General features: G+C 37.3%; 1 protein-coding gene across 3 annotated transcripts in view; it reads right to left on the bottom strand.

The window, feature by feature from the left end:
* Positions 1 to 999: 999 nt before the first annotated feature.
* Positions 1,000 to 22,818, bottom strand: part of kcnq1.2 (potassium voltage-gated channel, KQT-like subfamily, member 1.2) — a 238,205-nt gene continuing 216,386 nt past the window's right edge. For all 3 annotated transcript variants that reach the window (XM_088340619.1, XM_088340621.1, XM_088340620.1), the window contains one exon: positions 1,000 to 1,825. In XM_088340619.1, coding sequence (XP_088196745.1) covers positions 1,679 to 1,825 — 147 coding nt within the window. In that variant the 3' untranslated portion in view covers positions 1,000 to 1,678. The remainder of the gene's footprint in view (positions 1,826 to 22,818) is intronic.

The following is a 22,818-nucleotide window of genomic DNA, read 5'->3' as shown; positions in this document are numbered from 1 at the left end:
CCCGTTTTTGCTCCCGTTTGTCTCTGGCTACAACCCGTTTTGATCCCAACCACGTCTGCTCTCCCGTCTTGGCTTGCGACCCCTTTTTGTTCCTGACTACGTCTACTCTCCCGTTCTGGCTTACGACTCGTTTCCGACCCCGACCATGTCTTGCTTCCCCAGTCCAGGCTACCGACCAGTTTTTCACCCCTGACATCGCTCGCTACAGAAGAACACGTATTCGGATCACAATCCGAGTACAAGAGCAACTTGCTTCCCGTGCCCAGCGAACGCCGGATCGTGGCCACAGCCCCTCCTCTCTCTTTCAATAAAACTTGTGGTAAATGTCACGCAAGTGAGCCCTGTTTCCGTTCCGGTTCTTGACAATACAATTCAAACTTAGTGCATGTGACGAGTTGCGTCACAATAATGCCTCTCCGTCATTGGTCAACATCATATTTAATGATGATCTGCAATTGGTCTGCAAAAAAGCTGATACACTATTGGTTGAATAACCTCCGACAATGCCTTACTCTTCATAGAATTCTGAATGTCGTGTTCTTTGTGAGTCGCCGGTACAATACTGTATTTTCCGTATGGTATTTATTAGCTCGGTGGCCTTGGGGTAGGGGGCCCGTCCTGAGACTGGGAGGTCGCTGGTTCAAGCCTCGGCTGGGTCATACCTAAACAACAACATAACTAAAACTTACAACATTGGTACCCATTGCCTCCCTGCTTGGCATTAGGGGTTGGAATTGGGGGGTTTGGTCACCTAATGACTTTCAACACATCTGTTGGATTGGGCGAGGGGGCTGGGAATCCCCTCCTCTGTATCGATTTCCCAGAAAGAGTCAGAAAAGACTCTAGCCACCTCCCACTAGGGGGACATGGCTATATATATATATATATATATATATATATATGTATATATATATATATATATATATATATATATATATATATATATATATATATATATATATATATATATATATATATATATATATATAATTCATTAGCTATGGGGCCGAAGGCTTTCAGTGATTTTAAAAGGAAAAGCAAAAAACATGAAAGCCATGGAGAGAAAGCTTGTGATTATTGAGAAATGCGAAGAAGGCACACAAATTGCTGCCCTTGCTAAGTTGCACGGCTGTAACCAATCAAAAATCAAGACTGATATTAAAAAAAGAGGCCTTTAAAAAAACAAAAACGCTGCTGATGTCTCCTGCCCCCTTATGCATCCACCCGCTACTCTACTCTACCAGCTCAAGTCATGTAACACTTAAGATAAATACAATATAAAAAAATCATTCTCATATATATTGATTTATAATGTTAATTAAACATATGCATGTATATTTTACACAATTAGTACTAACTATATTACTGGGAGCACCAATCTTTTTGAAGCTCAGAGCTACTATTTGTTAGTGATTGGTGCATCATAGCTTTCTATCCCCAGCTATATGGCAGTTTCACTTTACAATCCCTGCCTGAGAACAGATTAATGTCGTATCCTGGGGGTCTACTCTAATATTTAAAAGAGAAGGGCTGGCATGAAAAAATTAAACGTAATGTGCTCAGGAAAGGAATGGTACTCAAATCCTTTGGAAGGTCCTCAAATGGGGAAAAGTTCTCAAGATTCTTGCTCTCTCTGGATAATCTTTTGTCGTGGAGTCTGAAGATCTTGGAGATGCCTTCAGGGCCCCTCGTCAATGCTGATGCCCATTCGTTTCTGGATGGTGACTCTTCTGATGGAGGGCCGTGAAATCAGCTCAGGCTTGGGCAAGAACTGCTCGCTGAGGATCCGCAGAACCGAGTCCATCTTCTGGTCCATCTGGTAGACCTGAAAAATTGATAAGAAATTAAAACCTTAAGGAGGAGACAACTCAGACATTTAAAGTCTGATTGGGCTCTCAAAGCTGAATCCCAGGACACCTTACAGTCAAGTATGTGTAGAAAAAAACATTTCGGGATTGTGTGAGAGTATTTCAATAGCGTGTGGGAGTATTTAGTAAAGTTAGGTTGAAAGTATGTGAGAGTATTTATAATATGTGTTTGAGATTAGTTCAAAAGTGTATCAAATGGAAGTGTTTGCGTGTTAACTGTGAGGATTAGCTCAAAGGATTTATTACAAGTTTTGTCCTGTATAAAGTAGGTTGAGTTGAGAAATTTCAGACCTTCAGTATATGAGAACACTCCAGTAGTATTTGTGGTATGTGTGTGAGAGCATTTTATCGCGTTTTTAAGAGCGTATCGTGAGTGTTAAAAAAAAAATTTGTACTCTTTCAAGATCAATAAACTCGTGTGTGAGAGCATTTCGGTAGCATGGTAAGAGCATCTCATGTATACCTCAGAGCATTTTATCGCGTTTTTAAGAGCGTATCGTGAGTGTTAAAAATGTTTTAGTACTCTTTCAAAATCAATCAACTCGTGTGTGAGAGCATTTCGGTAGCATGGTAAGAGCATCTCATGTATACCTGAGAGCATTTTATCGCGTTTTTAAGAGTGTATTGTGAGTGTTTGATGACATTGTAGTATTTTTTCAAAATCGATGTGTGTGAGAGCATTTCGGTAGCACGGTAAGAACATTTCAGGTATACCAGAGAGCATTTTTTAGCGTTTCTAAGTGTATTCTGTGCCTTTGAGAACATTCTTTTGTGTGAGTGATGGCATCTTGGTAGCATGGTAAGAGTATTTTATGCCTATATGAGACTGTTTTAATCATATTTGTAAGATCATTTTACGAGTATTTGAGGTTTTCTTTTAGTACTTTTTGCTTATGCATTTTATTCAAATGTGTGAGAGCCTCCAAATGGTCCCATTAATGTTGTGAGAGTATTTTTGTAGCGTTGTAAGATCATATTATGAGTGTTTGAGAACATCTTTGTACTTTTTGTAAAATAATGATATTCGTGTGTGTGTGAGAATATCTTGGTCGCATGGTATCATAGCATTTTATGGATATGTGAGAGTATTTTTGTTGCCTTTGAAAGAACAGAGAGCGTTCTAGAACATCTTAATAATGTTAGTTAAAGAATCCTATTTATATGTGAGAGAGCACTCCAGTAGATTATTGAGAGACCGTTTCCACTATGCTTTAGAGAGTATTTCAACAACTATGCGAGTTTTTCAGTTGTTATTGCTCTTCTCAGATATGTACATAAGAATGTTTCCGAAGAAGAAGGTTCTTCAAAGAGTCTGCCACACATAAAAGAGGCAGAAAAAAACCTCATGAGAGGCGACAGACTTCTGCGAGAGTACTTGGGCGCAGACCCGGGCCGCCTCTTAGGCGCGTGCGTCTGACTAGCCGGACGTTTTTATGGCAGAGCGGAACATTTAGAAGGCAGTCGTTTTGTTGAAATACGATCTCTCGAGTAGGACACGTAAAATGTGAAATACGCTTCGCAAATACATGAGAGGCACGTACGCTTGCTGTCCTTTGAAAGTCATTTTAGCAGCGTTACTAACAAAACAATGACGTAACATGAACGCCAGTGGATTTTTGTAAGAGGAACAAACCATTCTAACAGGGGGGTGATAAGTGTAACTGGGGAAAACTCTCCCTACAAAACCACATTAAAAAGCTCACAAAATGCTTCTGCTTGTACTTCTCAATAGCTAAAAAAATGGTATTAAAATCAATATAATCAACAAATTCGATCTTTGATTAATATTTGTTGATTTAAATCAATAAAACTATTATTTGTCTAAATTCATGTTTTATTTTAAGGATGACTATTTTATTAAAATAAGAAAGTAATAAGCTAAAATGAAGATAAAAAAAATCTTCAAAATTAGATTCACAAAAAAAAAAGAATAAATAAAAATGTATAAAAGAAAGGGCTAAATAAAATAAAATAATTTGGGTCATTTTATTTACTTTACACTAAGAATGATTTTAAGTAAACAAAAAAAAACATCCTCGCAAATAAGTTGACCTATTTAAATAAAAAAACGTATTTGATTTAACTTTTTTTTTAATTATAAAATAAAAAATACATATTTTTAGGAATGTCAAATGTTTCTTGTATGAAGGAATAATGACTAAAAGACAAAACAAATCTTAAATGTAAGGAAAATTATAAAAAATATTGAAAAAAAGCAGACAATGAAAGACAAACTGATATTTCTAATATGCCACAAAAATAAAAAGTGGAAAAATACTAGTATATAAAATTATAATAAAACATTTTTTTAAAAATTAATATAAATAATGGTTGTATAAAGAAAAAAAACAATAAATCAAAAAAACCACGCAAATACAGAAAGTAAAAATGTCTTTGTATGAAGCAAAAATGAATAAAAAAAATAAATAATTATTACTAAATATGCTAAAAAGGAAGGGGAAATAATAAATCCAAAATAAAAAAGATAATAGATAAATAAATATTAAAAATAAGTCCAAAAGGGGAGAGTAAAACAAATGTATGTATGCAGCAAAAATAAAGATGATAACTGCTAATCTGTAAAAATAAAATAAATAATCAAAAAGTTAAAAAAAGAAACCAAATGATTCCTATAGAGAGTAAAAATAAAATAAACCTTAAAACATAAAATTAAAATGATAAATACCCCCAAAAAGAGTCAAAAAAGGAAATTAAAGCCAATGTTTTTGTATGAAGCAAAATAAGTAAAAATTATTATATAATAATATATAAAAAAATAAAAAATAAATACTGAAAAAGGAAAAAATGTCTATAAGAATCAAAAAATAAAATAAAATTATAGGGATAAATAAAAAATACTAGAAAATAGTACAAAAGGGGAAAGTTAAACAGAGGGTTTTTTTTAATATGCAGCAAAAATAAATTCAAATGTATTAAAATAAAATACATAATAAAAAAGTAAAAAAGGAAAGCAATAATAACAAAAACCCCAAAAACAGTCAAAAAAGGAAAGAAAGAGAACGTGTTTGTATGAAGCAAAAATAAATGAAAATGATATATAATAATATATAAAAAAATGAAATAATAAATATTAAAAAGGAAAAAGAAAATCCATGTTTATAAGAATCGCAAAAAGAAAAAAAGTGATGGTATTAAACATTTTTTTAATGCAGAAAAAATAAATATAATAGATTCTAATGGATAATAATAAAAATAACATAATAAAAAAGTCAAGTAAATATACCCCCAAAACAGTCAAAAAAGGAAAGGAAAACCAATATTTTCGTATGAACACAAATAAACGAATACCTCAGTAACAAGACCAAAGCGTGTTAAAAAAGAAAAAACAGAATTACGACAAAAACGGGCAAAAAGCGAGAAGAAGAAACAAGGAATGCGATGATTGTAAAAACCGCCAGGCATTTGCACTAAACAACAACCGCATCCAAATTCCTCACACTGCTGAAATTCAGATCGATCCGATTGCACCGATCCGAAAGCAGATTTACGAGGACGGCTAATGGAGCGGGGCGGAAGGACCCCTCGGGGCGCTTCCATGCTAAAAGCTAGCTTGTGGCAAAAGAAGAGCGGCGGAGGGTCGCCACTAGTTTACCATTGGACGCGCTTTCCCTTTAGACAGAGACGGCAGCGTGACACATGTTGCGCGTTATGATGTTACCCTGTGAAGTTTGCTCACATCTGGGGAGGAAAACGAAAACGACAACACTTGTCCACATGGGAGCACAGAGAAAGCTTTGACAAGTACTACTTTAAAGATAGTGATTTAGGAGTATAGTAGAGTATTTTCCTGTCATTCCAAAGTGAGCTGCATTGATGTGTCGTGTATCATTAGTGTATGAACTACAAGTCCCACAGTGCTTTGTGGCAAAATATTCCTGGATGAGGGAAAACTTTAATGCGGGAATCAACGTATTCATCTTGAGATAATAAAACATTGCGATACGCACATATCATATACTCTAATCTCTCCCTACTTCCTGCTTGGTGGCCTAAAAATATTCCGTAATCTATTATCCCCTAGGGCGTATTGCTGTAAGCAAGCGCCTGCAGGGAGCATTTATTGTCAGGCCGGGAGGCTATTTTTTTGCTGTTCTGTCCACTAAAGGTGAACTGCACTCGTGCGGCTTCGATCCATTATCCTCGATTGCATTTTGCTGCAAGCAGGTACCGACAGAGCGCACTTTTGTTGGGCTCTTTTTTGCAGTTTCTTCCGCCTAAAATGAAATGCGCCTGTGCGGCTGCAATGCATTATCTCCAATCCCATACTGCTGCAAGCGGGTACTGGCAGAAGGCACTTTTGTCATGAGGCAGGGGAGTAAAATAAAACACACAGTTGTGGCCATGAACCGTTATCCCCGGTCTACCATTGCTGCGAGTAGCACATTTTCCCCCGGTTCAGATCACTAAAATAATCTTCACTGCCATTCGCCCAATCTAATATTCCCTGTCAACTATTGCTGAGTGCTTAGAGAACACACATGTGACTGTTTTTCCTTTTTCTACGCCTAAAATGAAGAGCACCCGAGTGGCCGCGAGCCATGATCCCCGTTGACTGTTGCAGAGAGCGGGAGCTGAGAGAACAAATTGAGTCGTGCCTTTATTTATTTTCTTTCTACCTAAAATAAAGCATGCCCATGTATCTCCAGTTGACTATTGCTGAGAGGGGGGGGGGGGGTGTTGGGGGTCGCAGAATGCATGTTAAAAATATGGGGGTTACTATGCAGAATTTCATATATTTGGGGGATATGCTGGTCCCCATTAACCAGATAAATGAGTTATTATAGTATATGTATTTACTTATTTGTATATCTTAGATTCATTCTGTATTGTTTGTTTGTTATCTTAGTAATGTATTTGTATTCCTCCAATGGCTTAGCTCAGATTTTCTGGGGGCATTTTATGCCCTCGATGACGTTTTATGTAAAAGTGGCAGTAGCAAAGAGTGGCTTGAGGTGAATTTGCCCATGCATAAGCCCCCCCTCCCCTTGCCTCTCCTTGCCTCCCATTGCCTCCACTTGCTCCCCTTGCCCCCCTGCTGCCACTCTTCTCCTCCCCTATATGAGCAAGAAGTCAAAACAAAATGTCAGGTACAAAAAAAAAAAATCAAAATTGCTGACATGCTGAAACCATTACGTGTTTTCATAACGCAAACATTCTGAGTGATGTCAGACGACTTTGTCATTAGTCATTCAGACACGCGTGGGGCCCCAGCGGGGGTCCGTGTGAGGGGGCACGGGGGGGTGGTGCAATTTACGTCCGCACGACTCGTCGTTTAAAACCAAAAAAGGTGTATATTTGAAAATAATAATATAATAAGCCATATTACATGTTTACCTGAGCATCAAGAGCCTGCTGCTAGTACAAAATTCTGCAGCGAGGGTTCAAACTAAGACAAGAAAGTTTGATTACATTACCCTGATTTTAGCTGACCTGCATTGGCTCCCCGTTAACTTAAGATATAATTTTAAGGTTCTGTTTGTATTATACAAAATCATTCATGGACTTTCCACCTCATAACTTTCTGATTTAATATGTTCCTTCCTGGGGTTTCTGCTTGGAAAATGCTGGTCTGCTAGGGATCTTAAGAGCCAAGAATAAATCTGAAGGTTCAAATGCGTTCTCATCCTGGAAGGGGGATGACCTCATGTGTGGCCCCTTCTCAATGTTTCTTTATATTTTGTCATGCTGAGGTTTTGAGTTTTTCCTTGCCCTTATGTAGGTTTCAGATCAGGGGATGGTGTAACAATAGCCTTATAGACTACTTGTGATTAGGCGTATACAAATAAACATGACTTGACTGGCAAATTGTTTCAAAACATGTTTTTATTGAAGGCTTTTTGACAGTCTTGGTCTTTCGTAAATTTCGAACTTTGCAAGACTGGGAAATACATTTTTATTGTTAAGACCCATAAAATAAAAACCTTTATTTATTTTTTATTTTTTTTAAATACTCATCCTGCCTTATTTTTTTTCTCATATTGTATTCATTCATGTATAGGAAAAAAAAATTCTCTCTCGCTTAAACAAATTCAAGTTTCTGTCATGATGACTGATTAGTTTCACCTGTGGCCGCTCGTTTGGCGCCAGCCGCTGCGGGCTTCCCGATTGGTTACCCGTCCTACTTAAGCTCAGTCCTTTTACTCGCCTGTGGTCAGTCCGTCAGCGAACCTGTTTCTACAAGGCCAGCACTTTGACTCTGACTACCGTCAATCCCGCTTTTGCACCCGTTTTCCACCCGTCCATTCCTGATTTCCACGTTTGTCTCTGGCTACGACCTGTTTTTTGACCCGACCACGTTTTGCTCTCCTGTCCCGGCTTACGACTCGTGTCGAGAAGTCTAGATTTGTTGGCGATAGAAAGCCTCTTGCTCTGCCCTTTGGTGCTTTTGAAATTGAAAAACATTTGCGCATAGGTTCATCAAGCTGTTTTACGTATGTGTTCATCTTAGAATGCACAGGCAGATGCAGGAAGATAAGGGGAGGGGCAGTTGATTAGCCAATCAGAATGCAGAACACAACACACGATGGAAATCTGCAAAATAACAAGCGCGAAAAAAAAGGGGGATGCAGAGAGGGATTACTGTATATATTTATTTTTCTTAGTTAAGGTTCCACAAAAAGTTCCATGATCCCTTCCAGGACTTTTCCACAATTAAATTGGAGCATTTCCGCGAGTTCTTCCTTTCTGGTTTCCAAACTGACGGAGAAGACGAAAAAGAAAGCAGTGGTTAATGTAGCCAATGTGTGAAAATGGCTGACGTGTCCACACAATTTCTGGAGAGGAAATTTTGATGACGCGATCCAGACGGACACTTTTTTTTTCCGTGACTGCGGTCTCAATTTAGCCTACATGTAGTAAAACGTTAGCACGTAGCATGAGCCTGGAAAATGCTATTGTGTATCGCGCTCGCGCAAAATGATCAAGTGTTTCCTGGTTACTTCACAGTTCAGTTAATGGAGAAGAAATGGTTTTAACTTGTGACTATGTTACAAACGATTTCACCCTGGTTTCAAGATGAGATATGCCATTAAAAATGATCTGTCAGCAGTTCTTCATTTACTCTGAAAACAGCCTTGTTAAAAAAATGAAAATACTTTAACATTTTCAAGCAAACTTTTAAGCAGTGGGCAGAGAATTTTTCTCTTTATTATACTTTAAATTTTACCTATAAAAAAGACTTAAGTATTTGTAAAAAAAGGGATATTTTATTAAAATCCCAATTATTTTTCTACTATAAACAAGTGAAAAAATATATATTAAAAATATTCCTTTGCCAAATTACTTTTTTAAATTAATATTTTTCTTGTTGTCACGACCAGCACAAAGGGTGGACCCAATCGCGTCGTGTTTCTCACAAGTTTATTGAGATAAAGATTAAAGGCATCCGGTGCTCGCTGGACGCGGGAAGCAAGCCGCGGGAAGCAAGCCGCTCACAGAATTGGAACGTGTTCCGAATGCGGAAGTGGATCTCCCGGAGCGGGAGATCGTAGTGTCGTAGACGGAAAAACAGGTCGATAGCCGGGACAGGAGAGCAAAACGTGGTCGGGATCAAAAAACGAGTCGTAAGCCGGAGACAAACAGGGAAATCAGGAACGGACGGGTGCAAAAAGCGGGACCGACGAGAGTCAGAGTCAAAGTGCTTGCCTCGTAGAAACAGAGCTTCGCTGACGGACTGACAACAGGTGAGTGACAGGACTGAGCTTAAATAGGACAGGGAACCAATCAGGTAGCCCGCAGTGGCTGGCGCCAAACGAACGGGCACAGGTGAAAGTCATGAGTCATCATGACACTTGTTATATTAAAATCATTTTTTCCCCAATGAAATACAAAGCTATTATTCAAAAAATACAATATAAATGTTAGAAATTAAAACATTTAAAAAAGTATAAAAATAAATAAATAAATAAAATTGTCTTTTGGCTACTAATTTTGCTATCTCTAAGTATCATTTTATTGGTTATATTAAGATTTTAATTTCTATATATTTTTATTTTTATTGTTTATATTTATCATAAATTAAAATGCACAATATAAAAGTTAAAATGCAACGATTTTATTATTAGTGTTTTAAATACAAATTTAAAAATGTAAAATGTAAAATAAAAAAAACTTAAGCCTACTAATTTTGCTTGATTGTTTGATATGTGCCTGGATTTTCCTCAAACGCAAGCTACATTTGTAGGCCAGGCTTGCCTAGCTTGATAAAATTTGCGTAGAAACGGTAGACAAAAAGTTCTTTGTGTTCACAGTTGGGTTCGTAAAACACCTGACACGCGCCCTGTGCATCAAGGGCTGTTATGCCACGTGCCGGTTGCGAGGGGGGGTTCTTTTGGACGGGGAGATTGGCTTGCGATTATCTCTCAAAGATTCTTCAGTTTCACGTTTCCCTTCTTGTCCAAGACACACTGAGAGCATTTGTGTGTCTTGAAAATATGCTTTTTATAAGCCCTGTCAAATGAAAAATATGCATTTTGAGCATGATGTGTTCAAGGACCTGTCGAGAAATAAAACACACCGTTTTCTCTGCACTCTAAGCCGCACCCCCCCAAAAAATAGGGTAATATTTTTCATGTATAAGTGTGTCTCAGAGACACCACTCTACATGTTTCTCGAAAGCAGTCGCTGTATGTAGTATCTTTCAATTGTAACTATGGTTTTCCTAATATCCTTTGTATTATCCAATACATAAAGCACACCGGATCAAAACGGAGCCTTTTAAAATTCCTAGCCAATTTGGGATTTTTACATACGCTTTATACAGATGTTCCCTTTATTACGACCATTATGCTTACAAAAACGGTAGATACCATATTTTTTCGGTGTGTCGAAAAATGTCCGGAGATTGCTATAGGTTAGCTTCTGTATTGTGCACACCTTTTTTGAGGACAAGACAGTACGTAGTGCTACTTTCCGCCGCTACTGGCGTGTGGTAACGCCTTGAGAGTTCACCCATCATCCACACCGAAGAATAAATCTGCTTCCTCTTCTTAGTTCGTGTGTAAACATTCTATACTGAATCTCCAGCGCGAAGAACTTTGCCATTTTTATTGTTTTATATCTCGTGCATCCATTCAATAAGGTTGGTGTAAAGTGTAAAGATGAGGCGAGCTGTTTCTTTTGACAGGAAAGTGGAATAAGAAAGCTTGATGCGGTTGAAAAAATGGTTGGATCGCTTTTTTTCGGCCACTTTTTCCTACGGAGGAGGAAGTCGCCTAACTTTTGAAGCTCATCTTCCAAACAAGTACGGGACACTACTGTAGTGCTTCTTCCTGCCACTACTGGCGTGTGGCGCTGTGAGAGGTCACCCAGCATCCACCCCGAAGGAGAAATCTGGTTTCTATTTCCTAGTTCGTGTGTAAGCATAACAGCGTGTACTGTATCTCCAGCACACGAAGAACTTTGCCACTTTTATTGTTTAATATCTCGTGCATCTATTCAATATGTTTGGTGTAAAGTGTAAAGAAGAAGCAAGTCGTTTCTTTTGAAACAAAAGTGGAATAAGAAAGCTATGCGGTTGAGAAAATGGTTAGATTGCTTTTTTTGGACACTTTTTACCACAGAGGAGGGAGTCGCCTAACTTTTGAAGCTCATCTTCCAAACTTAACTTTTTTTATCTTTCTAGACCATATTATTTTATGAAATGTTTATTTTTTAGGACAAAACAATACAGGTTACTTATACATGCCTCAAACATACTTCTATAAATCTAGCACTTAAGCAACCTACGAACAAATTCAACGATCGTCTGTAGATCGGAAAAATACGGTATCGAATATGAAGGCCAATGGATCGGACCTCTCTTCGAGTTTTGAACTCCAAATGAGGGTATGACAAGATATGGAGCGCTTGGAAATACATTCCCGTCTTAATGAAATGAAGAGCGAGGGGCCTGAAGGGACTTTCCAATTTTTCGACAACTCCCGCCAATCAGATAAATGTTCTCTTCTTATCTCTGGTCAAAGACGCTGCCAAGGAGTCAATTACAGCTGTCAAAAGAAGAAGTGTCTGTCAGTGGAGTGCATTGGGAGGCAATATAAATAATCCTCTTAGTAAAAACGTATCAAAAAAGGAAAAATATTCCATTTTTTTGCATGCTGTTTTCTCATGAAGCATTGTTTCTCTAATTTTACAGAACCTAATACAGACACTCCCCTACTTATGACCATTTGACTTACGAAAAACGGTAGATACGAACATTTTTTACGGGATGTTGAAAAATATCCAGATAATTCTGCAAGTTAGATTTTGTATTGTGTGCACCTTTATTCGAGTACAGGACAGTACTGTAGTACCTCTTCTACCGGAGTGTGGCGCCTCGAGAGGTCACCCAGCATCCATCCTGAAGTAAAAAAATCCGGCTTTCTCCTCCTAGTTCGTGTCAATATACAGTACTATGTTGTAGAACTTCAACATGTGTATTGTTTAATATCTTGTGCATTCATTCAATATGGTATGTGTGAAGTGTAAAAAAGATCCGAGCCGTTTCTTTTGAAATGAAAGTGGTATATGAAAGCTTCACGCGGTTGAGAAAATTGCTTTTTTTCAGCCACTTTCTACCACGGAGGAGGAAGTCGCCTAACTCTTGAAGCCCGTCTTCCAAAAGTAAGTTAAACTTGACTAGATTTATCTTTATAAAGCATATTATGTTATGAAATGTTTATTTTTTGTACAAAAACAATGCAGGTTACTCATACAAGCCTTAAACATACTTCTATAAATCTAGCACTTAAGCAACATACAAACAAATTCAACTACGAACGATCGGCCGGGACCTATCTCTTTCGTAAGTAGGGAAGCGTCTGTGCGTGAAATACGATGAATAATATGTAAAAATAATATATATTATGTTAAAGAAAGCAAATATATCCGAGATATTTCTGCTTATTTTAAATCTCATTTTTCTCAATTTACTCTATTTGTCAGGATTATGATTTATTTATATTTAATATAAATTATTTCTTGAGATATTTATTGAATCCGTATTATTATTTGAGCCCATACTTGTGTTTTATGTACCTTTAAAGATTCAAGTCAAGTCAAGTCAAGTCATTTTTATTTGTATAGCCCTTAATCACAATTAGTCTCTAAGGGCTTCACAATTCAATGATGAATTATTTATTGAATTGTTGTATTTTTTGAAATTTAGGATCATTGTCCTTAATTCATATTTTCCAGATAGAATTATTTATATTTTGTAATTATTTAATAACATTTTTTATCCAATTCAATTTATTTAGAATCATAAGATTATTTTAATTTTCTTTTTAATACTATTTGCTCAGAGTTTTTAACATATTTATTAATAAAAATACCCTTAATGTTGAATTTTTATTTTTATGACCATAAAATATTGTTTTGTTTAATTAACCTTGTCTACAAATCTTCAGGATTTAATTATATATATTTTTTAATTAAATTAAATAGGTACCGTAATTCACCTTTTTTATTACGATCATTATTAATTGTATTTCTTTTTCTTTATGAAATTATTTTCAGGCTTTCAATTCATTATATCTAATAATACATTATTTTTCTAAATATTTGATTCACATTGTTATTCGAATGATGATATAGTTTTGATTTATTTAGAATTTTTTAGAATTAAAATATATTCATAAATAATTCATCTACAGTATTTTTATTTATATTTAGGATCTTAATACAAATTGTTTATTTATCTTCCAGAGAATATTCAATACTTATTTTCTTAAATTCTTATTATACAGTACTTTTAAAATATTATAAATAATCAAAAACACCCATATTTTATTATAAATAATTTTAATGGATTATTTATTTAATGTTTTTATTTGGGTTTACTACATATTATTTTGCGAGATTCCAATTCTTCATATTAGATTCCCTTAATAAAATAAGTAAAATAAATAATAATTAGAATAATGGTTTAAATCATGGTAATCACTTTCAGATTATTTTAATAAAATAATTTCTTAAACCTTTTTCATATTATATTAAGAGACAATATAGTGAAAGAGAGCCAAACTATTGCTATACTTTTGATTTATTTCAAAGTAATTACTATTCAATAAGCAAGCAATGTTTTCATTGTAATGTACTTTCGCGTACTCTACGTTCCGTGTGAATGTCTCGTTTCATCACATCATCGTAAAAACTCGCCGCAAAACCTCTTGTAAATCCGTCACTTTCCCGAGAAAATGAACGTTCCGGCTTGAATGATATATGTAGATTTATTTTAACAAGATAACGTGATAAATAAAACGTGTCTCGTTAAAGTTTAATAGGCCGAGAGCGTCACGTTTATACGAAAGAAGTTCCACTTTAAAGAAATAACCTTCCAATGTTTCAGAATACGCTTAAAATTCACCAAACCGGCGGGAAAATCAATGGATAATGAAGGAGAGGGATTATATTTATGCAATGGTAATGCAAAGTCTTACTGGAGTTTAAGACTGAGCCGAAATTAATGAAGGGGAATATTCTGTTGAATTACCGTAGTTTCCGGGCTATAAGGCACATCTAAAATCTCCAAATTGCCCCGAAATTTCAAAGTTGGTCTTATAACCTTATATACCTGAAAATACTGTGGATAAAATCGGAAATGAAAGGATACAATTAAACTATATTTCACCTGACGAGTGCCCTCTAGTGGTTAACATGTTGCTAAAAGGAAACAAATCTAGAACGTAGGGTAGACCCAATCGCGTAACGTTTCTCACAAGTTTATTGAAATACAGAGAGGAAGGGCATCGCCTGCGATCCGGTGCTCACAAGACGCGGGAAGCAATTCGTTCTCACACTGGGATTGTGATCCGAATACGGAACAGGGAGGACAAGAACGTTGGGGTTGGAAACGAGTCGTAAGCCAGGACAGCAGAGTAGACATAGTCAGGATCAAAAATGGGTCGTAAGCCGGGACGGGAGAGCAGACGCGGTCAGGATCAAAACAGGTCGTAGCCGGAACAAACGGGAGCAAAAACGGGACAGGCGGGAGACAAGGTCAAAAAAGGCTTGCCCCGTATAAACAGAGGTTCGCAGATGGACTGACAACAGGGTAGAAACAGGACTGGGATTAAATAGGGACAGGGAGCCAATTAGAGCCCGCAGTGGTTGGCGCCAAAAGAGTGAGCACAGGTAATTCACATCGGTAATCATGACAACAAAAGCGAAGCACAGAACTTCAAATCCTCTTTCTTTTGTTGCCTTAGACAATCATTGTCCATAAGTATGAAATGTATTATGATGACTTGAATGAAGATTTTTGTTTATAGTAACGTTTCGTAACACAATTACGTAGTCTTGTTTAAATTGTTGTTAGCACAGTTTAGAACGTATAAGTATAGTTAGCAAGCTAACGGGACTTTTTTGTACTTTGTCTTTAGTTTGACGGCGACTTTATAAGGATACTGGTTGAGGCCATTTTCCGAATAAACAGTAACTAAATAGAAGTCTGGTTATGGTCATTATGATTAGATCAGTAGTAAATTCAAAATCCCAATGGTGAGAACCACCAGGAAAAGTATGTGTGTCTGTGCGTGGAGTCAAACTTTGGAACAATTTACAAGATGAAATCAAACAATGTCCAACTATACATGTGTTCAAATTTAAATACAAAAAACATTACTGGGAGAATACAGAGATGAAGAAAATTGGGTATGAGTGATACACAACAACTGTTTAGCATGTCTGAAGAAGACGACTGCAGATGAGACATTACAAGGTACAGTTATTCCAACAGTTGAAGGACACTGATAAACCAGTTTGTCTTGACTATGGCATTGCAACGCAACAGGAAATGGAAGATGAGGTATTTGATGACAGGTTTGTTTTTGGCAATGAGGCTACTTTCCATGTAAATAGCCAAGTTAGCAAGCATAACATTCACATATGGTATACTGAAAACCCACATGAACTTAACCCAAAGGTGACACGGTTTAGGCTGTCTACAGACCATTCTTCTTAGAAAGAGCAACGGTCAATGGTGAGACGTACCTCATCATGCTGGAAAACTGGTTGATGAATACATTGAGTGAGAAAGAGTCTGGTGACCCTGATTTCAAGCATGATGGGGCGCCACCACACTGGATCTTCAGGGTTAGACAGTTACTGAACACAACACTGGCAGGCACATGGACTGGATAGTCTGGTCAGAATGATCTTCATCTCCTGTCCTGGACACCCAGAACTCCAGTTCTCAGATCATGTGATTTCTTTTTGAGGAGATTAGTGAAAGGATTGGTCTGTGCCTCTTATCCTAGTTGACAAATAAGAGTTTTAACTATTGACAATGCAATGCTGGGACAGGTTTAATAGTTTCCATGATATCCAAGGTCTAAATGTACTTTTGGAACACCCTGCCGTTCCAAAAATTATGTAATTAACCCCCCCCCCCCCAAAATACTCAACTTCATTGCTAAAGAAGTGAGCCCGCCCCCTCAAACAAGCAACTTTTTATCAATGCCCCCTGCCAGCAGCTGTCACGAGCACCGAAATAAGCCTGCTAACCACAAAGCTCTGTCCACCCGTTTATTTACCAGGCTCTAGTAGCATGCCGGCGTGGCATGCTCCTTTGTCCTTTGTTGCTAGCGTCAATAGGGCAGTCAGATAAACTTATTTCTTCCCATGTTAACTATAAGCATAAAGTAGATTCTGTGACTGCTAAAAAAAAGGAATAGCACATTGAAACATGTTCTATGATTATATTAAAAGCCAGGATGTTATTCCAATTTTGTCTTGTGCTTGATAAGGACAGCAAGAATTCACAAGAATTCAGTGTAGACTAAGGCGATGCTAGCTTTTGAGATGATGCTAGATTACGGCAAACAAAAACAACACGTTGGAAGAAGAACATGCTAATTTCACTCAGAGAAGAAGACTATATAGTTTTGAAGATAACGCTAGGTTGTGGCGTAGGAATAAAATGTTCTCGCTTTCAGCAAAGAAAAAGCCAACCTTCATTTCAGTGAAGAAGACGACGCTAGCGTCTGAGATGACGCTAGCTTTCAGTGATGAAAACGATAAAGATAGCTAGCTAGCTTTAGGTCGTGAAGAAGATAAAGCTAGCTTATCCAATGATGCTAGGTTTAAGTAAAAATAAAATAATCTGTTAGCTTTATGAAGAACAAGAGGCTATTTTACGAGATGATGCTAAATTTCAGCATGAAGACTAGGCTAGCTTTAGTTATGAATAAGAAAAAGTTAGCGTATCCAATGCTGCTAGGTTTCAGAATAGATAAATACTAGGCTAGCTTCAAGTTGTGAAGTAGAAAGAGCTAGCTTTGAGACAATGCTACGTTGCAGCATGGATAAAGGCTACACTAGCTTTAGGTAATAAATACGAAGCTTTTGTTGTGAATAAAGCAAAGCTAGCTTTTGAGAGGACTACACTAGCTTTTTGTTCAGAAGACGATGAATCTACAATCTAGCTTTTGAGATAAATCTATGTCCCAGCATTGAAAGAGGACTACACTACCTTTATGTTGTAAAGAATACAAAACTCGCTTTTGAGATGATGCTAGGTTTCAGTAAAGACCACGATAGCTTTAGGTGATAAGGAAGAAGCTAACTATTGGTTCAGAAAAATGGAAGCATTGTTTTTGAGAAAATGCTGGGGTTAAACATAGATAAAAGACTACGGCTATGCTATCTTTATTTTGTGAAGACGATGAATCTAGAATCTAGCTCTTCAGATGACCAGTGAAAAGGGACTACGCAAGGTTAATGTTGTAAAGAAGACAAAGCTAGCTTTTGAGATGATGTTAGGTTTTAGCATAAATAAAATAATCTAGTAGCTTTACATTGTGAAGAAGAAGAAGAAGATAGTTTAATTTAGGAATAAAGACTAGGCTAGGTTTAGGTTGTGAAAAATAAAAAAGCTAGTTTTTGAGAATCTATCTAGTTTTATCTTTTAAAGAAGACAAAGCTAGCTTTTGAGATTAATGTAGGTCTTATTATGGATATAAACTACGCTAGCTTTAGTTTGTAAAGAAGATGAAGCTAGCTTTTAAGATGACACTAGGCTTCAGCATAAAGACTAGGCTAGCTTTAGGTTGTGCAGATGACTAAGCCACCTTTTGAGATGATGCTAGGTTTTATTATAGATAAAAACTACGCTAGCTTTAGGTTGTGAAGAAGATGAGGCTAGCTTTTGGGATGACGCTAGGCTTCAGCATAAAGACTAAGCTAGCTTTCGGTTGTGAAGATGACGAAGCCACCTTTTGTGATGATGCTAGGTTTTGTTATAGATAAAAACTACGCTAGCTTTAGGTTGTGAAGAAGATGAGGCTAGCTTTTGAGATGACGCTAGGCTTCAGCAAAAAGACTAATATAGCTTTAGGTTGTGAAGATGACAAAGCCACCTATGAGATGATCCTGGGTTTCCTTAGAGATAAAAACTACGCTGGCTTTAGGTTGTGAAGAAGATGAGGCTAGCTTTTGAGATGATGCTAGGCTTCAGCATAAAGACTAACATAGCTTTAGGTTGTAAAGACGACGAAGCCAGCTTTTGAGATGATGCTAGGTTTCATTATAGATCAAAACTACGCTAGCTTTAGGTAGTGAAGAAGAGAAAGCTAGTTTTGGAGGAGATGCTCAGTGTCAGCGTCGATTAAATACTATGCTAGCTAAAGGTTGCGAAGAATTCAAAGCTAGTTTTTGAGATGTTTCAGCATAAAAGAAAACTACAGAAATTTTCAGGACAGGAGAAAACGACGCCTTCTTTTAAATTGCATTTCCGAAGCACCCGTGCACCTGTTGACCCGGCCCCCCTTCCAAAACGCCACCAAAGTACATTCGACCCCCCCAGCTGTCGACGCACACACAGCCTGTCGTATTTTTAGCATGTATTACACAAAGATCCAAACATCGACCCACGTCCTTTCTGCATCGTTTACTTGACCCCCTCGCCCCCCTTTTCCATTCCCCTTCCCCAACAGATGGTATGGTCCGTATTTAGAGAAGGAAATTCAACCGGGATAAATCTGCAGGTAGCAAAATCTGCTAGCATGCCAAGTAACTAGAAAATAAATAAATAAAAAGGTGGACTTCAGGTTCGGTAAACATTTTTGAAATTCAACAAAACAGTGCTAGATTTAGCTGATTTCACAGTGCTAGATTTCACTGATAAAAATATGCTAGTTTTGAGTGTAGTAGAAAACTAGCTAGTCTTTAGCTTCTGGTGTAGAAGATAGCAATGCTAGTTTTTTAGCATGGTATAAGTGTTAGGAAAGTAGAAACAGACGTGCTGTGTGTTTATTGGCGAGGCTTAGTCATCGGTGAAAAAAATAGTGAATTATTTTCTGCTTGGCCTTAAGCGATGGCATGAGATTTTTAATTTTAGGGAATAGAGACCATCCACTTTCCGGGAAGCTAACATATTATTTTTGTTACTGATAAGCGTGTAAGCATACCAGTTTTATATGCATTTCTGAAATAACAACTGATGGGGAATTTGGCGTCGACGCCTTTGGCTGCAGTATGCCATTGGCGACGTGCGCCCGCACACCTGACGCGGTTTTCCTCTCTCAAGTTGTTTACGTCACAAGTTTTTGGATCATGTTAACATTAAAAATAGAGACTAACATATAGTTTGATAGCAATTACGAAGACAGTATTTACTAATGGGCCGAAAGAAACAGCAAACATCTCCAAACGGAAGAGCAGCTTCAGCAACAGACTGCTGTCACAGTCTTGTTCCACAGACAGACTGAGAAGATCATTTCTTCCTCATGCCATGAGGCTCTGTAACTCCACCCGGGGGAGTAAAAGCCCACATTAAACGGCACCCCCGCATTGCATATCACCCTATTTTTATTACAGTGTGTATTTTATGTAGCACTATTTAAATACTCTATATCAACAAGTTACATTGGGTATTCATGAATTATATTCCTTTTACTTTATTATTGTTCTATTTTCAACACAAGGATACTGCTGGAAATGTGAATTTCCCTACAGGGATGAATATAGTATCTATCTATCTATCTATCTATCTATCTATCTATCTATCTATCTATCTATCTATCTGTCCGTCCGTCCGTCCGTCCGTCCGTCCGTCCGTCCGTCCGTCCGTCCGTCCGTCCGTCCGTCCGTCCGTCCGTCCGTCCGTCCGTCCGTCCGTCCGTCCGTCCGTCCGTCCGTCCGTCCGTCCGTCCGTCCATCCATCCATCTATCTATCTATCTATCTATCTATCTATCTATCTATCTATCTATCTATCTATCTATCTATCTATCTATCTATCTATCTATCTATCTATCTATCTATCTATCTATCTATCTATCTATCTATCTATCTATCTATCTATCTATCTATCTATCTATCTATCTATCCATCCATCCATCCATCCATCCATCCATCCATCCATCCATCCATCCATCCATCCATCCATCCATCTATCTATCTATTAAACGAAGGCTCCCTCGAAAAAAAATGTGAGCCCTACAATTGTCAGTGCCTTTAGCAACAAACTGGTGTCGTTTGCGAACGAAATGGCTCTATAAGCCAGCTCTTTGAGTGGATGACGGGAGCTGGCTAATCAAGAGCCAAAAAAGGTGCGAGTTTCAAGCGTAGAAGAAGGCCACACTAGTTTTTAAAATGGAAAAAGACAATGCCGTTTTTAGTAAGAAAGATACTAGTTTCCAGTGTGGAAGACTCGACTAGTTTTTAGCAAAAAAGAAGACAATGCTATACTCCAGTAAAGAAAAGATGCAGTTTCGGGTTTACAAGAGACAATGCTAGTTTTTAGCATTTAAGAAGTTGACGATATGTTTCGGTGAAAAATATGATGCCAGTTTCCAGATTTTAGAAAAAGAAACAACTCGTTTTTAGCATTTTTCAGAGAAAAAAAGATTCTAGTTTCTGTTGTAGAAGAAGCCAACATTAGTTTTTAGCATAGAAGAAGACAATACCATTTTCAATAAGGGAGATACTAGTTTCCAGCGTAGAAGACAATACTAGTTTTTAGCATAAAAGAAGACAATACTATATTTCAATGAAGAAAATATGCTAGTTCCAGATTTAGAATAAAGCAACGCTAGTTTTTAGCATATAAGAGGTCGATGCTATTTGTCGGCGAAAAATAAGATGCTGGTTTCCAGATTGTAGGAGAAGAAACAACTCATTTTTAGCATAGAAAAAGACGATGCTATATGTTGGTAAAGAAAAGATGCTAGTTTTGGTTGTAGAAACAGGCACTGCTAGTTTTCAGCAAAGGAGATGTCACTAAGGATTTGCACAGAACAAGAACAACGCTGTTTTTCGGTAAGGCAAAAGATGCTAGTTTCTAGTATAGAAAAAGACACTGCTAGTTTTGAGCATAGAAGAAGACAATGCTATATTCCAGTGAAGAAAAAGACGCCAGCTTCTAGTGTAGAAGACACTGCTATTATTTAGCATAGAAGAAGACAAATCTATACTTCAGTGAAGAAAAAATGCTAGTTTTGGGTTTAGAAGAAAGCAATGCTAGTTTTTAGCATATAAGAGGTCAATGCTATTTTTGGGTGATGAATTAGATGCTAGTTTCCAGATTAGAAGAAGACACTGATAGTTTTTAGCATAGAAAAAGATGATGCCATATTTAACTGATAAAAATATGCTAGTTTTGGGTGTAGAAGAAGCCTAGCTAGTCTTTAGCTTCGGGTGTAGAAGATAGCAATGCTAGATTTTAGCATGGAAGAAGACAATGCTATAATTTGGTAGAGAAGAAGATTCTAATTACACTGTAGAAGAGGAAAAGGCTAGATTCCAGCGAAGGAAATGTAGTCAGTTTGTAGTAAAAAGAAGATGATGCTAATTTTTGGTGACCAAAAAATGCTAATTTGAGGTATAGAAGAAGAAATGGCTAGATATCAGCAAAGGAAATGTAGTTAGTTTATAATGAGAAGAAGTCCATGCTATGTTTTGGTCATAAGAATATGCTGATTTGCGGTATAGAAGTGTAAAAGGGTTTCACAAAGGAGATGCTATTAGTTTTAGCATAGAGGAAGACAATAATGTTTTTGGTGAAGAGGAAGATAATAATTTCCAGTGTAGAAGAAGTCTAGATTTCAGAGAAGAAATGTAGTTAGTTTATAGACTAGAATACTATTTTTTGGGGATGAAGAAGATGCTAATTTCAGCTAGAAAATAATATAAGCCTAGTTTTCCGTGAAGGAGATGTCGCTAGTTTTAGCACAGAAGAAGACAATACTGTTTTTGGTAAGGAAGAAATAAAGGTTTTCAGCGAAGGAAATGCCATTAGTTTTTGCAGAAGAAGAAGACGCTATTTTAAGACGTGGAAGACCCCAAAAGTTTTAAGAAAACAGTTTGTTTTTTCTGCGCTCATGTAACACTTCATGCTAACAAGAGTCTGCGAAATGATCTAGAAATATTTGTACCACGTTTGTGACCCATGGAATGAAGCTATCTATCATCAAACATTTTCCCCGCTTGCAGCTGTTGTGTTAAAGTTCCACAGATTTCCCGAGCAGGAAAGATGAATAAGATGGACATATGGCCGCCGAAACCCTCTGGGGGGCGTTTCGGGGGAGAGAATGTCGTTAATAGATGCCAACTGTGAAGGCCTTTGAGACGCCGTATTTGGAATTGAACTGCAAACATTCGAGCCATGTGCCGAGTGACGTTGAGTCATTTCCATATGTGACGAAAGCTTCGAGGTGACCCGCTTCCCCACATGTGCGCCAAAGCATTCTTTGCTCGGAACTTTCACCTCCTGGACCGTGTTGTGAAAACACTCGGCTGGATGCGCTTTACTCAACCGGTCAAACCGTCCAGTAAGGGTGGGCTGATCGATCCAAAGACCGATTATATCGATACTAAATGATCAGATTTGGATCGATTGTTTCTTTCCATTTTAACTATCATTATAAATACCAAAAGTTCATCTCAATACTTTGTTATATACCCTTTGTTGGCAATGACGGAGGCCAAACATTTCAGCTTGGTGGCTTTGGG

Source organism: Urocampus carinirostris, chromosome 7 (genome assembly GCF_059441175.1).
Source record: "Urocampus carinirostris isolate Australia breed hairy pipefish chromosome 7, RoL_Ucar_1.0, whole genome shotgun sequence".
Classification (NCBI taxonomy): Eukaryota; Metazoa; Chordata; class Actinopteri; order Syngnathiformes; family Syngnathidae; genus Urocampus; species Urocampus carinirostris.
This window is presented reverse-complemented; position numbering and strand designations above follow the sequence as displayed.